Source organism: Cervus canadensis, chromosome 28 (genome assembly GCF_019320065.1).
Source record: "Cervus canadensis isolate Bull #8, Minnesota chromosome 28, ASM1932006v1, whole genome shotgun sequence".
Lineage (NCBI taxonomy): Eukaryota > Metazoa > Chordata > Mammalia > Artiodactyla > Cervidae > Cervus > Cervus canadensis.
The window spans coordinates 51070858-51088315 of NC_057413.1; the positions used below are offsets into that span (position 1 = coordinate 51070858).

A 17458-nucleotide genomic window follows, 5' to 3' on the forward strand; every position below is an offset into this window, starting at 1 on the left:
ACTGCTTGGGAAACAAAACACATTTTTCATGACTCCCAGAGGTGTAAGTGTACACATCTTTCAGTGATCTTTTTACCTCCATTTATTGTATTTTTCTCCTTTCACTACTCCATATAAAATTTAAAAGATCCATTAAATAAAACTCATGGAAAATGAAGCAGTAAAAATTATGACCTTTTCAAGTCAGCAAAACTGGAATTTCTTTAAAGTTGACTCTTGATCTTTTTTTTTCCACTTTCCCTGTTTTCATGTTTTTAATTAATTTTTATTGGCGCATAGTGCTGTGTTAATTTCTACTGGACAGCAAAATGTATCAGCCATACACACACCTATATTCTCTCCCTTTTTATCCTTCGCAGCCTTTGGGTGAATCAGTAATTTTATGTGTGATGGCTTGAATCGAGGGCCACTCATATGCACCTTTCTTTAGTAAACAGAGTGTCTCTGAGGTAAGCAAAGTAAATGCAAACAAATTACCAACTTGCTTTAATCTGCTGCCTTTGTTTTGTCAGCAGCATCCATCCCTGTGTGGTCGTCATATTGAAGTTGTGCCCTAGCACTAATTCCACAGTAAAGCAATGGCTTTATTATCCACTTGGTCTACTTTTTTACTGTGACCCAAGGTCAAATGGAAGCGCTGCCAAATCCTATATAGCAGACCATGATGCTGAAACTCAATTCTATAGCCTATAACAAAAAAAAAAGAGGCAAGAAAATCTGTTTTTATTATATTTTTAGGAGTGTTAGGTCACTGTGACACATTTTCAGTGGCATTGTGCCTATTTTATTATATGTGTCTGTTGAACCAATGTAAAATCAGTTTTTTTTACTGTGAAAAAGGATCACTTTAGTAAAACTAAAATTTAGGCTGCTATGATTTTCACATGTAGCCGTCTTTTTCTAAATTTATAGGGAAAAAAAAATACAAGCTTCAGTCACTACTGTGGTATAGCCTACATTTTTTAATATGAGCTATTTGAGAAAATACATTAAAATCACACACACACACATACATACTTTTAGACAAGTTTGTAAACAAAACTTTTTAGAAAGCTCTTTTAATCTAAATTTGGTCTCTCTATTCCTGTGGAGTTCTGCAGAGTGGCCTCGTGGTTGGTTGTGTCAATGTTGGTCCCCGGAATAAGATTGTCATCTTCGCCTTCAACTAAAGAATCCCACTGATTAAAATCTTTCTGAAGTCCTGTAAGATAGAAACGTCATAAACATATTCAACTTTTGAGAGCATTAAACAGCTCAGTGCCTCTAGGGGGCATCCTAGCCTCACAAACCACACACACCACGTCAGGATTAAGGAGTCACAAGCCCTCTAGAGCAGGAGATAGCTGCAACATCTGAATGAGAGGATTGAGGCCCCTTGCTGTCTGAGGATGGAAATTCCCCCCCAGGCTTCACTGAAATACTGTTTGTTAGCTCTAACAGGAAGGCCTGCTGCCTCTGACAGTACACAAAACAGCAAATTTAAATTGTTTTCAAACTGATTGCACTGTTACATTGTAAACCAACTGGGAACTGTTAAAATAGGACTTGTGCTAAGTTAAGATAGGGCTTCCCAGGTGGCTCAGTGGTTAAAAAAACAACAACAACCCGCCTGCCAATGCCAGAGACCCAGGTGTGGTCGTCTGGGTTGGGAAGATCCCCAGGAACCCACTCCAGTATTCTTGCCTGGAGAATCCCCATGGACAGAGGAGCCTGGCGGGCTAGAGTCCACAGGATCGCAAAGAGTCAGACATGACTGAGCACATGCACATGAGTTAAGATAGATAGTTTTGTCCTGAGAATCATCCGGTCTGTGTCAGGAAAGAAGATGCCATATCTTACCTAGATGTTTTTGTAAGAACGCTAGGGAAGCTTTGTTGCTAAGGCTGATGGCTACATTGGAATCGACGTGTCCTTTCAGCGTGAATAGGTAGCCAATCATTTTGCTAGTGACAAAAGTGAAGTCAACAAAATTCTGATGGACTGCACCCCTGAAAGAGAAAGGAGTTATCTGCAAATCACTTTGTTAGACAATATTATTTTTGTAGTTAAGGTGCAGGAAAGATGCTGGCCAAAAACCAAGGAAACAAAACTGGTAAATCTGATCTCCCTAGGTGTACTCAAGGGTCACAAGTGTTCATTTAGGGGTATGAGAGGTGGTTCTAGTGGTAAAGAACCCGCCTGCCAATGCAGGAGACAGACGGGGGTTCCGTCCCTGGGTCTGGAAGATCCCCTGGAGGAGGGCTTGGCAACCCACTCCAGTAATCTTGCCTGGAGAATCCCATGGAGAGAGGAGCCTGGTGGGCTACAGTCCATGAGGTTGCAAAGAGTCGGACATGACTGAGCAACTTAGTATGCCCACAGAAGTATGTAAGCATCCTTCCCTCCCGACAAACAAGGCAAAGATTCTTGTCTTGCTTGGCATCTTGGTTTTAGAAGAGATGATTCCTGCTTTGTAGGTCACTTCTGATTTCAGTAGATGGAATGTTTTTTATGTTGAGGGTCTTTAAACCCAGAGCCAGAATCCTGCCCCCTTACCACCACACTTAACTGGATCTCAATTTGCTGTTAAACAAAACACTTTGTATTTCAGCCTTGGATTAAGTAGATTAAAAGACAAGCAAAAATTTGCCTTGTATTATTTAAACTGCAAAGCACCTCATAAATGTTGCTAACTGATGAACTTGTGGCTCAGCTGGTAAAGAATCTGCCCGCAATGCGGGAGACCGGGATTCAATCCCTGGGTTGGGAAGATCCCCTGGAGAAGGAAAGGATATCCTCTCCAGTATTCCAGCCTGCAGAATTCCATGGACTGTATAGTCCATGGGGTTGCAAAGAGTCAGACAGAACTGAGCGACTTTCACTTTCAAACATCAAATAGAACAGCCACTTTTAATGCACAGTTTTTACTATCTCTGGGCATTTGACATTTGATTTTCTTGCATTATTCCCCCTGCTTTATTTCCTTGACATAACATCTTTCCTCCTTTGCCTGAACTACTCTGTTCTTCACTGGCTCATCCCCCAAATCCTCAAGATGCTATTTTCAGATCAATTCTTTTCTCACTTTGCAGTCTCAGCTCCTCCATAGATTTCATTGATAATACATTGAATACAAATTCTATACTTTTCCAATTTGTGGCCAGACACATATACCTAAAGGTTAAAACACACCCGTTCCAGGGACTCCCCTGGTGGTCCAGTGGTTAAGACACCCTGCTTCCAATGCAAGGGGCGTGAATTTGATCCGGGGACTAAGATCTCATATGTTATGTGGTGCAGCCAAGAAAATATAAAAAATAGAACAGAACAAAAAACACCTTTCCAGCCCCACCCAATGTCATTCTTCCTCTTTACTTTGCTACTTTTAAGCAAACCCCTATTATTTTAGTTATCTCTACCCAAAATAGAGCCCAGTACTCTGCTCACTGTTTCCCACATTTCAATCCAAACTTCGAGTCAAAAGTCGAGAGAAGGTAAACAGAGTCAGGGCCACAAGATATAACTGAAAACAGAACAATGCCACCCACAGTGGAGAGATGGCCTGAAGAGAAAGAGAGCGTAGATGAGAAAAGAAGGGAGCCGTCTACAGGATGTGAGAAGCGCGAGAGAATGGGGTTGCGGTACCCAAGGGAGGAGAAATGGGGTTAGTCCACAGGTGGGAGGGATGCAGAGAGAAGGGCTGAGGCTGCCAATAGCAACGGGGCCATCGGTATCCTTAGTGGGGCCAGCTTCAGCTCACTGCCAAGGTCAGGAAGACAGACTGCAGAAGTCAGAGTAAATGGAAGTCAGGACAGGGAAGCAGAGAAGGGAAAAAACAGAGTGAGGAAGCCTAGTAAGGAAGGTTGAGTATTCTCTACTTAGACTTTAAGTAGAGACCTAAAGTCTTATTAGACTTTAAAGTCTAAATTAGACTTAGAATTAAATAGATTTGCATATACCAATAAGCTAAATTGACATCCTTACCTTAAATATCTAGGTCCTTTCTCACCATCTATCTAAAGTCTTTTGATTCTTTAAGACCCAATTGTACCACCATTTCTTCTAAGCAGCCTTTTATGAGCACCTTACTTGGTGGCTCAAAGACTGTAAAGAATCTGCCTGCAAAGGGGAGATCCAGGTTTGATTCCTGGGTTGAGAAGATCCTCTGGAGAAGGGAACGGCTACCCACTCCAGTATTCTAGCCTGGAGAATTCTGTGGATAAGGGAGCCTGGCGATCTACAGTCCTTAGGGTCTCAAAGAGTCAGACATGATTGAGCAACTAACACTTTCACTTTCACTTAGAAAAGAGCCCTCCATTCTCGGACTCCAGAGTGTTCATTGCCTTTATGGTGTGTTTACTTCCCGCTGCCTCTTTTCTGCCCTTCTAAGTAAATCAGGTTTCAGACAGAAGCAGAAGAAACTCAGTTTTTGTAACATCTCACTACAAGTTCAAAACCCTATGGGAATTCTTTTTTATCCATGATGTAAGTATATTGTCAACCCTCAAAGGGATTCCCATTATAGCTTTGGGAATTAATAAATTCATATACTTACCAAACGAGTAAACACACTGCAGATCTCAGCAGATCATCTTACTTTAGGAAAAAAAAAGTTCTAAGCCTAGCCTAATGATGGAATACTTCCCCTTACCCCAGTCCTAAAAATGTTTACGCTTATATTCGGATAGAAGTAGCATGCATCCTGATGCAAATTTTAATTATCGTATGTGCTATATATACAAACACTACTCAAAAAAGCACATTTTAAAAAGAGGAAGTCTAAATGCACTTGGAAACTGAGATTACCTAATAGTCTCCCTTATTCCAAGTCTAACTGACAAACTGAACAATTCTAGACTAGCTACTCAGTGATATTCACTGATTGTTTATCCAAGTTTCAGGTTTCCATTTCAGATGATGTAATGTCACTTACTGATACTTACTTGATTGTAATCATTTTTCGTTCTCTATCAGGTAAGAAGCATTTTTTCATTCCTATGATATTAGAAGGATATTGGAATCGTTCCGAGTTGATAAAAAAGAGGGGTTGAGGAATTCTGGAATATACTTCATCACCCATGGGAAGCATCCATGCATCCAGAGCGATGCCACACCTGATGGAAGAAGGCTGGTTACATACTGCCCGAATATAGGGATTTCTAATATCACAGAGATTCAGAGACAAACACCTCACCAGTTCATTATGGGTGATCTCACTGGGCAGATGAGGTATTACCCTTCAGTGTGGGAAGGGGATATCATTAGCTTTGCAAGGCAGCAAACTTGTAATTATATCACCATTTTCTTTAGGAGGCATTTGAGAATTACAACCTTTAGAAACATTTAAAATTTTTTGTCATCCTTCAAGATAAATTTTAAAATAAGTAATTCAATAGAATTGTGGGGTGTCTGAAAAGATACAGTCTATGCACTATTGCCCCTGTCGTTCTAGTCCTTCTGGACCCTGGCATGTACACATTATCATTATACCTTTCTGAGTAACAGTTAGACCCATTCCTTTATGTGTAAAGATACTTCCCTGGGAGAGTTGAAGAAAAGCATATGGAGTATATAATTTGAAAATGTAATTCATTTTTTTTTTTAAAGTTAAGTTATCTAATGTTTCTTGGCCTTTTAGAGACTCTATTTTATGTGCTAAATGGATGAAAGAAGAGAATCTTCTTATATTGAAATAGCATAAGAAGAAATGTTAGCTAAAGTTTCATGAATGATCCTACCTACTTTCTACATGGTCGATTCTACGTGATCTCATCAGTTTTGGATGAAGTGGTTCAAGAAAGAAAATGTTTCTTCAGGTTAGAAGACTGAGATCCTGACTTCCACCCCAGTAGTTATGTAATTTTAGCCCATGCTCAATCTTAAAGATGGAGAAAAAATAATTTAAAAATGCCCTGCTCATCTAACATAGAATTGGAGTCAACTTCTGGGAGAAAAGGATGTCAAAGCTGAGATCCAAGGAATCAAAGTTTGGAAGTAGGTGGTATGTTCTCGGTAAAAATTTCATGTGTGAAAACCTGGAGCTGAGATAGTGCAAATGTGAGTTGCTGTAAATAAATTAAACGTAAAACAATTTTTTAAAATGCCCTGCCTATTGAGGAATCTAGAAAATAGTATAAGATGACAACATTATTATTACCATCATTATGTCACAGATAATATGTATATGTAAAGATAAATTTCCAAATGAAAATGATAAGCCCTTGAACAGATAAATATAAATGAGGAAAAATAGAGGTGGGAAGAATTTTCAATAGCAAAAGTAGATGTTCTGTTTAGGAAAACTCATATGAAGGATTTTATGGAGGCAAAAGAATGGACTTGTGAACTCCAAAAGATCTCTTCCTCACTAAGAACTGGATATGTTCTATAGCACATGTGTTATCACTTCCCCCTCTTCCAATCACTTAGCATTCTCTCTCTCAGCCTTATTCTCTTACCTGAATCTCTGGTCTTCACTAAGAGTCTGAATAACTGTGGCTCCACCAAAAGAATGTCCAATAACTGCTATTTTATCCCTATCAATAGAGTCCTATGTGAAAGAAGCATGATATAAATGCATAAGTATCTCAAAGGCTGTTCAGAGGACAGGCAGAGATTTTGTGAATCACAAGATTATTATTTCACAGGCATGGTTAAGTACCTTGATTCTTAGAAAAGAAATATATACACACTCACATGCACCCATACACCCATATATACACACATACACACATATATATACACACACATATGTGCATATACATACATGCCTATATATATATACAAACACTTCTATACAAAAACAAATGTTTTATATATATATATACACTTATAATATTTATAAAACATATATACTTATAAAACATATATATATATAGGTTTTATCTATATATAGAGAGAAACTTCTTTGGTTTCAGGACCAAAACAAAAAACAAGCAAAAACCTCAAATAAACAAAGAAGTGAACTTCATGGCTTTCTTCATACCCACACTTGCAACATCAATGTCATTGCTGATCGCTCCCCCTCCCACACTCCACATTCATTAGTCTGTCCATTCTCAGAGTATTTATTGAACACCTGCTCTGCGCCAGGCACTGCAGTTCATGTCCCACGAGTTCCTAGTCTACTGGGGAAGGAGTTACAGATACACAACGCAGATGAGGTAAGGCGGTGCCAAGGAGCATGTGTGATAGATGGCTAGCCCAGTCCAGGTGGGCAGGGGGGCCCAGGCAAGCTTCATGGATAAGGAGATGCCTGACTTAGGTTGATGATTAAGCAGGTCTGAGTCAGGAGGACGGGGAGTCAGACTAACGGAACCACACGTCCAAAGCCATGGAGATAGGAGAATGGCTAGTTGAGTTACACCAATGACTCATAGTCTAGAGGACAGACCATCATCTTAGTTTGTTCCCTTGCTCAAAAACATGCAGGAGCTGCCCAAGAAATTACAATACTTCCACTGGTTATATTATATTGAACACATGAAATTACCATTTTTTTTTTGTAGATCAAAAGTGGCTGGTGGCAATTGTATATGTAGTTCAACCTAATGCATTTCTCACTGTTGGAATACTTTCCCAGTACTTTTTTTTTTTTGCAGCCCTTTATCATGTTGTACCTTGTATTACAGCAGTAAAACAGACAATAATAAGAGCAATAAAGAAGTCCAGGCCAAAGGAAAATGAATTTTTTTTTAAGCTCACCTTCAGCTGTTCCACATCAAACTCTAAATCTAGTGCATTCGTCACTGGCCTCCCATGAGCAATGTCCAGAATCAAACTGAGAGCTTGGGAACACTCGTTCGCTCGTTGCCGTACCTAATAGGATGATTAGAAGAGGGACATGACAAAGTAAAAAGTTGTAACACTTAAAGTTTGTGTAGAGGGTGAAAAAATGGAAAAAAAACCTTGGTTGCCTATAGAACACAACCTAGCATAATGACCCAGGCACCAGCTTTGCAGGTAGTTATGGCTTAGTCCCAATCCTGGCTCTGTTGCTTACCCACTGTGTGACCTCGGAGGATTTGCTTAATCTCTCTGAGCTTCCATTTATTGTATAATAATGTCCACCTCAGTGAAATGCGGGTGGGATTAAATGTAATAATACTTGTAAAAAGCACCCACTATAAAGCTTGGCTTGCTGTTTAGTTGCTCAGTCGTGTCCAACTCTTTTGTGACTCCCTGGACTGTAGCCCACTAGGCTCCTCCGTCCATGGGATTTCCCAGGCAAGAGCACTGGAGTGGGTTGTCACTTCCTTCTCCAGGAGATCTTCCCAACCCAGGGATCGAACCCGGGTCTCCTGTATTGCAGGTGAATTCTTTACCACTGAGCCACCTGGGAAGCCATAAAGCTTGGCACAGAGGTAGAAAATAACATGCTTTATTTCACTTTATTTATTTATTTCACCTATTATTTATTTATTTCACTTTATTTCAAAGCCTCATATAAGATGTTCATTATTTCGTAACAGATAAAACATGGAAACAAAACAAAAAGAAGTAACTTGTCCAAGATAAGCCCACTACACAGCAGAGGGATGGCATCAGGATTCAAACAAAGAAAGCTGCATTCTAAGGCCTGAACTCTTAATGATATCCTCTATCACCTCAGTGAAAAGTAGACTTTAGTTCAACACAAAAGAATTCTGAATATTCAGTCATCTCCTAGGATTTTCATGTTGGTCTTTGCTCTTACTGTGATCCAGATATTTCATTAAGAGAATTTGATTACTCAGAGACTCTTCTGACATATCTTTTGGGAATGGGAAGTAAGGAGACCCAGGGACACAGTCTGCCCCATGTAAAATAATGAAATGAACAAATGTCATCATTTTGCCTATGCTTTTTGGTCAACACGCCACCTCTCCTCTTCCTGCAACATACCTGCTCATTTCGTAAAGGAAACTCCTCCTCCCCTCGCTTTAGGGTTCTGAGATAGAGCCAAGACTTGCTGCCTGTTTCTACAGCAGACTGGTCCTTGAAATAGTACGTCGAGGATGCAGACCCATCTCTATAATGCAAACAGAATCAATGCCTTACATCACTCGTGTTCCTCACGCCCATCCTTGACTCTTTCTGATTTCCCTTCTTCCACTCTACATTTTTTTTTAAATCAAAGAGGCTCCCAAGGGAGTCCTGAGAAAAAGACATTGCTGCCTGTAAAGAAGGCACTCTGTCTTCACAATTCTGGGAGACGCTGGAGTTGAACACTCTCTCCCGAATCAGATCCCAGCACCACCACTTACTAGCTGTGTAGTTTGGGGCAAATTACCCTTCCTCAGCTTCATATTCTGCCTCCCATGAAACAGTGATAATAACATCTTAAAGGATTCTTATGAAGATTACATGAGATGGTATATGAACACGACACTCACTGAACACAAGGATGAACTCAATGATGGTATATGAACACGAACTCTAGAAATGTTAGCTGTTTTTTTATATACATGACAATCTAATTCAGTCTCCTTTTTTTTTCTCAGTCATGGGTGACTGTAATTGACAATTCTATCAATATTTTTTCTTTCCTGCTGAGTGGCACAGAGTATAGGATTTTAGTTCCGCAACCAGGGATTGAACACAGGTCCTTGACAGTGAGAATGAGTCCTAACCACTGCACCACCAAGGAATTCCCTCTAACAGTACTTTGTATAAACCTTTAAGAAAGGCAGAGCTCAGCCACATACCAAGTGACGTACCTGTGTTCTATAGCAGCAACAATAAACCCGTGGGATGCCAGATCAATGCCAACAGCAGAATAAATTGTCCTTCAAAACAAAAATGAGAGAGGCTCATGTGAACTACCAGTGACAATTACAAAGGATCCACAAATAAAACCTGGGAATTGGGAGGTACTTATATCCCTGTAGGAGTGCCCTGGGGTAAAGCAGAGGGCTGTGGTTCTCAAAGGGGGCTGATTTTAGTCCTCTGGGGATATTTGACAATGTCTGGAGGTATTTGCATTATCAGGAGTAGGGGGTATATTACTGCCATCCAGTGGGTACAGAGATACTGCTAAAACCGTTCTCTGATGCACAGGACTACCTCCACAACAGGAAATGACCCAGTCCAAAGCATCCAGGGTACCAAGGCTGAGAAACACTGGTGCAGTGATTATAAATATTGCCTTCGAGAGTTCTGGGTTTAAATCTTGGCTCTGCCTATTTCCAGTTATATGACTTTAAATAATTACATTACTCCATTTCTGTCCTCATCGGTGGGGACAGATAATATAGTCTTGGCTTTAGAATAATTACAAGGTCTTTTGGTTGTTTTTTAATTTTTTTTTCAGTTTTTGGCCACACCAAGTGGCATGGGGACCTTAGTTCCCTGGCCAGGGATTGAACTCACTCCCCTATTGGAAGCACAGAGTCTTAACCACTGGACCACCAGGGAAGTCCCAGTTATTAGGTTCTGATAAGAAAATACGTAACAGGCAGGTGGTACAATGTGATGCTTAAGACAACAGGACCTACACTCTGACCATTACAGGTTATTGGATCCTGGCTCCTTCACTTACTAGCTGTCTGCCTGGGATAAATCACTTCTCTCTGCCTTGGTTCTTTACCTGCAGAAGGGTGATGTTGTAACATCTGGGACCTGGTGGGATTATTATAAAGATTTAGTAAGTTAACACATGTTCAGCACTTATAACCATGTCTAAAACAGTGGAAATACCAAACACAAGTCAGCTGTTAGGTAAATGACTAGACAGGGTGAGATGGTTGACGAGTCATGTGCTAATAAGCAACTACATTTAGAATCCCTTCCACATCTTGGTTCTGCACAATCTTCTCCTAACATGTATTCTTTTTTTTTTTTGACATGAACCATTTTAAAAGTCTATTGAATTCATTATAATATTGCCTCTGTTTTTTGTTTTGTTTTGTTTGGGTTGCGAGGCGTGTGGGATGCTAACTCCCGGACCAGGAATTGAACTTGCACCCCCAGGATTTGAAGGCAAAGTCTTAACCACTGGATCAAAAGGGAACTCCTGCCTATTATGTATTCCATAGTAAATGGCCATAAAGAACACAAAGGAGGTAGGTGAGTATCATGTTTTCTACTGATGATGCAAGACCAACTCGTGAAGGGAAAATCATCTAGTACAGGGGATCAGCAAAACCTTTTCTGTAAAAAGCCAGAGAGTAATTGCTTCCAGCTCTGTGGGCCTTACGTTATTTGTCTCAGACTCAGTTCTGCTGCTGTAGCACAAAACTAGAAGAGACAATGGGGGAAGTAAATGAGTGTGGCTGGTGTTTCAATAAAACCTTGTACACAGATGCAGGCAGCAGGCTGAATGTGGTCCTCGGAGTCTAAGATGCCAATCACTGGTCTCATAGGAATCAAATAACTGGTTGGGCTACAATTAAACAAGTGAAAATTTCTCATTGCAGATGCTACCTGATTTTTTTTAACCAGCTAAAAGCCACTTTTTCTTTTCTAAAATTCTTATAAACCTGAGTCAGAAAACGGGAAGGGAGTTGAGAAAATGTCAAAAAAAAGTAGATGGGGTGGTGGCCATGAAAACATGCTACCTGTCATGATCCAGAGACCATAGTTGACTAAAGAGCCCACCCAGCTCCTGCCCTAGTGGGTCAAGTAAAAGCAAGGCTTCCTGTAGGTTGGTTCCAGTGACAGAACATGGCATGTGTTTACCATAGGTCCTTTCCTATGAGATGCAGAACTCTGATGAGCAAATCTTGGTCAAGCACTCCCTCCATCAGCCTGGCCCAGTTTTTCTTAGAACTGTACCACATTCATACCCTTCATACCCAGTCCTTCTGTTTCCCATCTCCTTCTCAGCTGTCCAGCCTGCATCACAGGCTGAAATCTCTCCCCATCTTCTCTGCTCCTTCCCTCCTGTCCTTCATGGGCATTTCCCAATACATGCATTTCATAGCTAATCTCATCATGGTGTCTATTTCTTGGAGAACCTGAACGAATACAGTGAATGATTTTGAGAGTGTAAATACTGTTATATAGAAAGACAACCACCCAAATTGCAACCACCTTCTCCTCTGTTTGAAGGCTGGTCTCCATGGGCTGGAGGCAGGAAAAGACAGGTCTAAGGATTGATTAGTAGATCACAGCTAATTCTGAAGGAACTCCAAGTCCTCCCAGGACAAGGGCCAGCCTGACACTCCAAAATCTGCTGGCCCCCCCCCCTTGTTTTTTTTGAGGGGGGATGCATTCAGTGATTGATCCCTAGAGGCTAAAATTGTTCAGCTTCTTGACACTTTACCTGAATGCTCCAAGACCATGAGAAAAAATAATTAGTGGATATTTTTCCCCAGTCCTCAGAGGTGCATTCCAGGCTGCAGGAATTGTTATTGAACCTAGAGAGCAGTGGGAGATGATAATTAGTGTCTTTTTCTGACTTGAATATCGCTGGTTAATTTAACTTACATCTCCTGAGTATAAAAACCTGACCCATGGAATTTATTCTTTTATGCATCAATAGTAAATTCATGTAAAAAAAAAAAGCCTCCTACTAGATATCATCAAGCATGGGCATGAACCACTTGTTTTTTTCTTAAGACCATAGGATCATGAATTATCAGTTCTCACTGTCAGCTCTGAACTTGAGGTGAGACATTTCCTACTGAGAGGTGTATTCAGGAAGGCTGCTCCTTATCATCAATCCCAGATCTTGGCAAAACTTCAAAGGGAATGTTCTGAAACCAAACCACCAGTAAACCTTAGGAGTATTATACTGAGATTCAGAATCTTCAAATGGGAAACTCCTCCCACTCTAATTTGATCAAGGTCAAGAGAAAGATGGAGAGACCTTAGACTTCACCCTCAGATGTGGCTTTGGATGAAGTTCTGCCACTGAGGAGCTGCTGACCTTGTGCCGGTCAAGAGAACTCTCCGAGCCTCGAGTCTTCTTCGGTAAAATGAAGGAAAATATAGCTCCATCATGGGGGTTTGGTGAGAATCATATTTAAGTGGGAATATACGTAGATAGCATCACTGACTCAACTGACATGAACTTGGGCAAACTCCGGGAAACAGTGAGGGACAGGGAAGCCTGGTGTGCTGCAGTCCATGGGGTCGCAAAGAGTCAGACACGACTTAGCAACTGAACAACAATATGTAAGGCACACCTATCCAGTCACATAGTAAAGGGCTCAAAATGGAGAATATGGTCTTTTCCTTCACTTCTCACTTATTACGGTCATCATTATCATCAATTATTTATGTTCCACTTTCTCATCAACACAATGGAGATGTGCCCATGGAAATCGAATGTAATGATTGCTATAGCAGTGACCTATAAACTATTCAGCATCATAAAGACACGTAATTATGTTCATCATTTCTCATATAAAGTGAGCTATTAAGAAAACTCCAAGGAGACGTTTAAAACAAATGCCAAAAAGTGTAGGTAGTTTTGAGGGGGAAATGTGAAGATGTAGTTAACACCAGGTCAAGAGTAGTATCTGGTGAGACAGATAAAGAAGGACAAAAGCCAATATTAATGAAATGTAGACATACTAAGTGATGGGTGCATATTGGATTGTCTTAGTGAGAGAGGCTGGCCCCTTGGGGGTGGTTATGGGAATGAGAGTGGAGTTTCCTCATTTATGATAAATAAGAAATTAGCTTTCACTCCTTGGTTTAGGATATGGAGAGGTGTGGTGGCTTCTGCCTTCTTTCTCTCTTTGCCCAACTGTAAATACACTTCAGCACATAGTATAGAAGGCAGAGGTCACACCAGCCCCGCTGCTGTTCTCATCACATTATTGCCCCCACAGAGAATGGAAGAAGGAAAAATCTGACCACCCACAGAAAGATGTTAGAGCCTGTCTGTAAGTCTGATACCTTCTCTCCCTCCACCCACCCTGTCCTATTCAGAACAGACAAAACAAGAACCCTTGATTCTCTGATAGTTACCTGGTCTTTTAAGAAATACTTTGTCATCTTAGGAGATGTTTGGACTGGAGACAATCTACTTTGGCCTTTAACTGCCTGAAACTCTTGCTGTTTTCAAGCTTTCCTTATAGTTTAGAGCTTACAAAGCAGGATCAATCTTACCAAATCTTACCAAAGAGTAAGTTCATAATTTTGCCCACAAGCCAGTGTGTTCCAAGAAATTTACTAAGACCCAAAAAATATTCTTTGTTTGGGATCCAAAGGGTGTCAGAGTGACCATCATCTTGAGATGGATAATACAAACGCAAGAAGGTGCCCTGTAGAGGAAGGAAATGAATGTGCATTTAGTCAAGTTGCTTCTCAAACCTATTCCAACAGCTGTTTTGCATATTTAATTAGTAGGGACCCAAATACCTCTGTTGTGCGTGAAGAGGTCCAGAGAGCTTTTTTTGATAAGATGCCATGGTGACTAAATATAATCAAAAGGAACAGAAATAGAACAGTATGCTTTTTGAATGAAAAGAAAGTATAAGCAGCCTGGTTTCAGACATTAGAGAAGGGAGGAAAACTGAGTTTATAAATAAGTTAATCTGCAGACAGCAGTGACCTGAGGAATGGCTTCACCAGCCAAAGGCTTGCCATGAAATCATACCAATGACAAAATGAGTCATTCTCAGCTGAAAGCAGGGTCAGTTTTCAAAACCTTCTCATGGACCATAGCCACAGTCAATATTAGAATATAAGGATAAATGGTATTAAAACATTACCTTATTAGTGTAATTAAACATCAAGTCTGTACAACCGACGGAATAAGATCCATTTCCTCTTGGGATTTTAGTTTGACCAATGCTTACAGCAGCCATCAGAGCTTGCATCTTACTGACCCATGCTGGAAAACAGGTCAATATTATTTCACTTGTCATCCATGACTCCCCAGACTTGATTATGCCAAGAAACTTGGAGGGAATCAAGTGACCACCCATAGTTTCTGGCCTTCATTTTTTCACTAACTAGTAAAACACACAAATAGTTATTGAAGACCCTCTGTATGTGAAGAACTGTGTGGGGAAAAAGATGGCAGTCAACATCCCCCTTCTCCTAAGATGCTTAAGATCATCATCACCTCCTAATCCTTGTAGCTTTGCCCTTACCTGCTACACCTGTCCAGAGCATATTAAAGACCACTTCCTAAATCTATTTTTCCTAAACATGAACTTTACCTGATATTTCAGATTTGAGCTCTTCCCACTGGATATCTACATCTGACAACCTTCCTACAGGAACAGCAAAGCCCATGATCCAGAGTGAAATTACATGACTGTCTCCCAACTCCCCCACTTCACCCTCCAACCACACAGCCTGCAGCTCCAGAATTCCATAGCTTGGGGATCCCAAATCAGAAACATAGGAATCATGCTACTCTCTTATTTCTCCCCTGCCATCTACATCCAACCAAGTTCCAATTTCTAACATTTGTTTTTAGCTTAGCATTCTCTCTCCAGTATGTCTCTACTCTGCTAGCTCAACTGTCTCACTTACACCTTCAGTGTTTTTGACCAGTCACCATCTCTCCTGAACATCTATTCACCTTGGATCCTGACCCCTTCAACTGTATCCTTCACACAGTTTCTGGAAGGATTGAAAGTATAAATCTCACCAGGCTAGTCTTCAAATCCTTCAATCACCAGTTGTTTTTCCTTGAAGACAGCATGTATTGGAATCTTTCTGGAAGGCAGTTTGTAGGTTGTATTCAAATCTACAATGCCTTCCAGTGTGGGGCGGCTTCTTTTCTCTACTGGGGAGTTGAAACTCGGAGAGATTCATAGGTGTACAAGTTAAAACCCAAGTTCCCGGGCACTGTGAGAAAGACCCTTGGTGATCTGAAGGTCCTTTGCTTCCTACTCTTCTTCTTTTTTCCCCATAAGTTACCTCCCTTCTATGTGCTGCAGCACTCCTGAGCAACACGGTGGGCTGTTCCTTGCATCTGCACCTTAGTAAATGCTGTTCCCTGCATTTGAAATCCCCATGGCAAACTCCTATTCAACCTTTAACATCTTGATTGGATGTCAGGTCTTCTCTGAAACCTTCTCTGATTCCCCAGACTTAGTCATTTCACCATCAGTATTAAATAAATTCCCTGTATATATTTTTATCTTCCTATCACATTAGACTAAAATTATGTTTTACTACTCTGTCTCCTAAGAGTAGCTCATAAGAGCTGCACCCACATCTTTGTATTCTCAGATCTTTAACACAGTATCTGGCACATGATTGGAGCTCAATAAATATTTGTGAAAATGACCAGAACTAAGCTTTATACTGTCACTGGGTCTCTTTTGTCTCTGTTAAATGCTTTATGGCATATATTCTTTTATTCAACCCATTCTTGAAATATTTTCTCTCTCTGGCGCCAAAACCCTTCAACCCACCTGAAGTCTCACCTGTTCTCCTTCCTAACCCACAATCAAGTCCACATTTAATTTCAGCATGTATCAATGCATCTGGACTCACTTTTCTAGATTCAGCTAGCCTGCTCCTTTCCTTCTTCTGGACTGTGAGAGGTGATTACTTTGCTGGACAGTCTTTCATGCTTTCTATCACACTCTGCCTTGTAGACACATAACTATGTTATGCATGGCATCTGACTTCATAGGGCATCTCTCAGAAAGGTGTTGAGTCATGAGAAGAAGGTCATTTACATCCTCCACACTGGTGTGTGAAGCACCTGCCAGTGATGAGCCTTTCAATTCACAAGGCCTTGCTACTTCAAGTTGGTCCATGGACCAGCATCAACTGGCATCAAATGGGAGCTTGGGAATGAGGCTCTTAGGCCTCACCTCAATTCGACTGAATCTGAAAAGTTGTGTCTTTTGTCAGAAGCACTGGGCTAAGATACCAGACCACCTGGCCTGACACACAGTCAGCAATTCATGTTCGAATTGTAGGAGATAGCTCCAAGGAAGTCAATGGTTGTGTTGAATGGACCCCGCTGCTGGAGCCAAGTGATGCTATCTTGGGTTCCAGTTGTACATCTTATAAGCTATGCCGCTCTGCCCTAGACACTTTACTTCCTTCTCTGATCCTCATTTGTAAAATGGGGATATAATCACTTGGTCAGCCCTCAGGACAGCTGTACGGATCAAGTGATCACATAAATCAAGGTAGCTTGACTTGATCAGTTCAGTTCAGTCACTCAGTCATGTCCAACTCTTTGCGACTCCATGGACTGCAGCGCACCTTGTCCATCACCAACTCCCAGAACTCACTCAAACTCATGTCCTGACTTGACTTACAGGTGTGTTATGACCACCACCTGTAACAGGCAGACAACTGAGGTTATTTGCCCCTTCCCTACAGTTAGCTAATTCTGGTTACCCAAATTCAAGCCCGAAGAGGAGTTTTAGCAGATCTACACTAGATCATGGGCTTCCCAGGTGGTGCTAGTGGTAAAGAACCTGCCTGCCAATGCAGAAGACATAAGAGACGTGGGTTCAGTCCCTGGGTCAGGAAGATCCCCTGAAGGAGGGCAGGCAACCCACTCCAGTATTCTTGCCTGGAGAACCCCATGGACAAAGGAGCCTGGCGGGCTACAGTCCACGGG

General features: G+C 41.1%; 1 protein-coding gene across 4 annotated transcripts in view; it reads right to left on the minus strand.

Moving 5' to 3' along the window:
- Positions 1-942: 942 nt before the first annotated feature.
- Positions 943-17458, minus strand: part of PLA2G7 (phospholipase A2 group VII) — a 34255-nt gene continuing 17739 nt past the window's right edge. For all 4 annotated transcript variants that reach the window (XM_043450370.1, XM_043450372.1, XM_043450373.1 and 1 more), the window contains 10 exons: positions 14625-14746; positions 14030-14174; positions 12224-12317; positions 9678-9746; positions 8863-8989; positions 7684-7797; positions 6438-6529; positions 4923-5093; positions 1840-1988; positions 943-1201 (listed from right to left, as the gene is read on the minus strand). In XM_043450370.1, the coding sequence (XP_043306305.1) occupies positions 1059-1201; positions 1840-1988; positions 4923-5093; positions 6438-6529; positions 7684-7797; positions 8863-8989; positions 9678-9746; positions 12224-12317; positions 14030-14174; positions 14625-14746 (1226 nt within the window). In that variant the 3' untranslated portion in view covers positions 943-1058. The remainder of the gene's footprint in view (positions 1202-1839; positions 1989-4922; positions 5094-6437; positions 6530-7683; positions 7798-8862; positions 8990-9677; positions 9747-12223; positions 12318-14029; positions 14175-14624; positions 14747-17458) is intronic.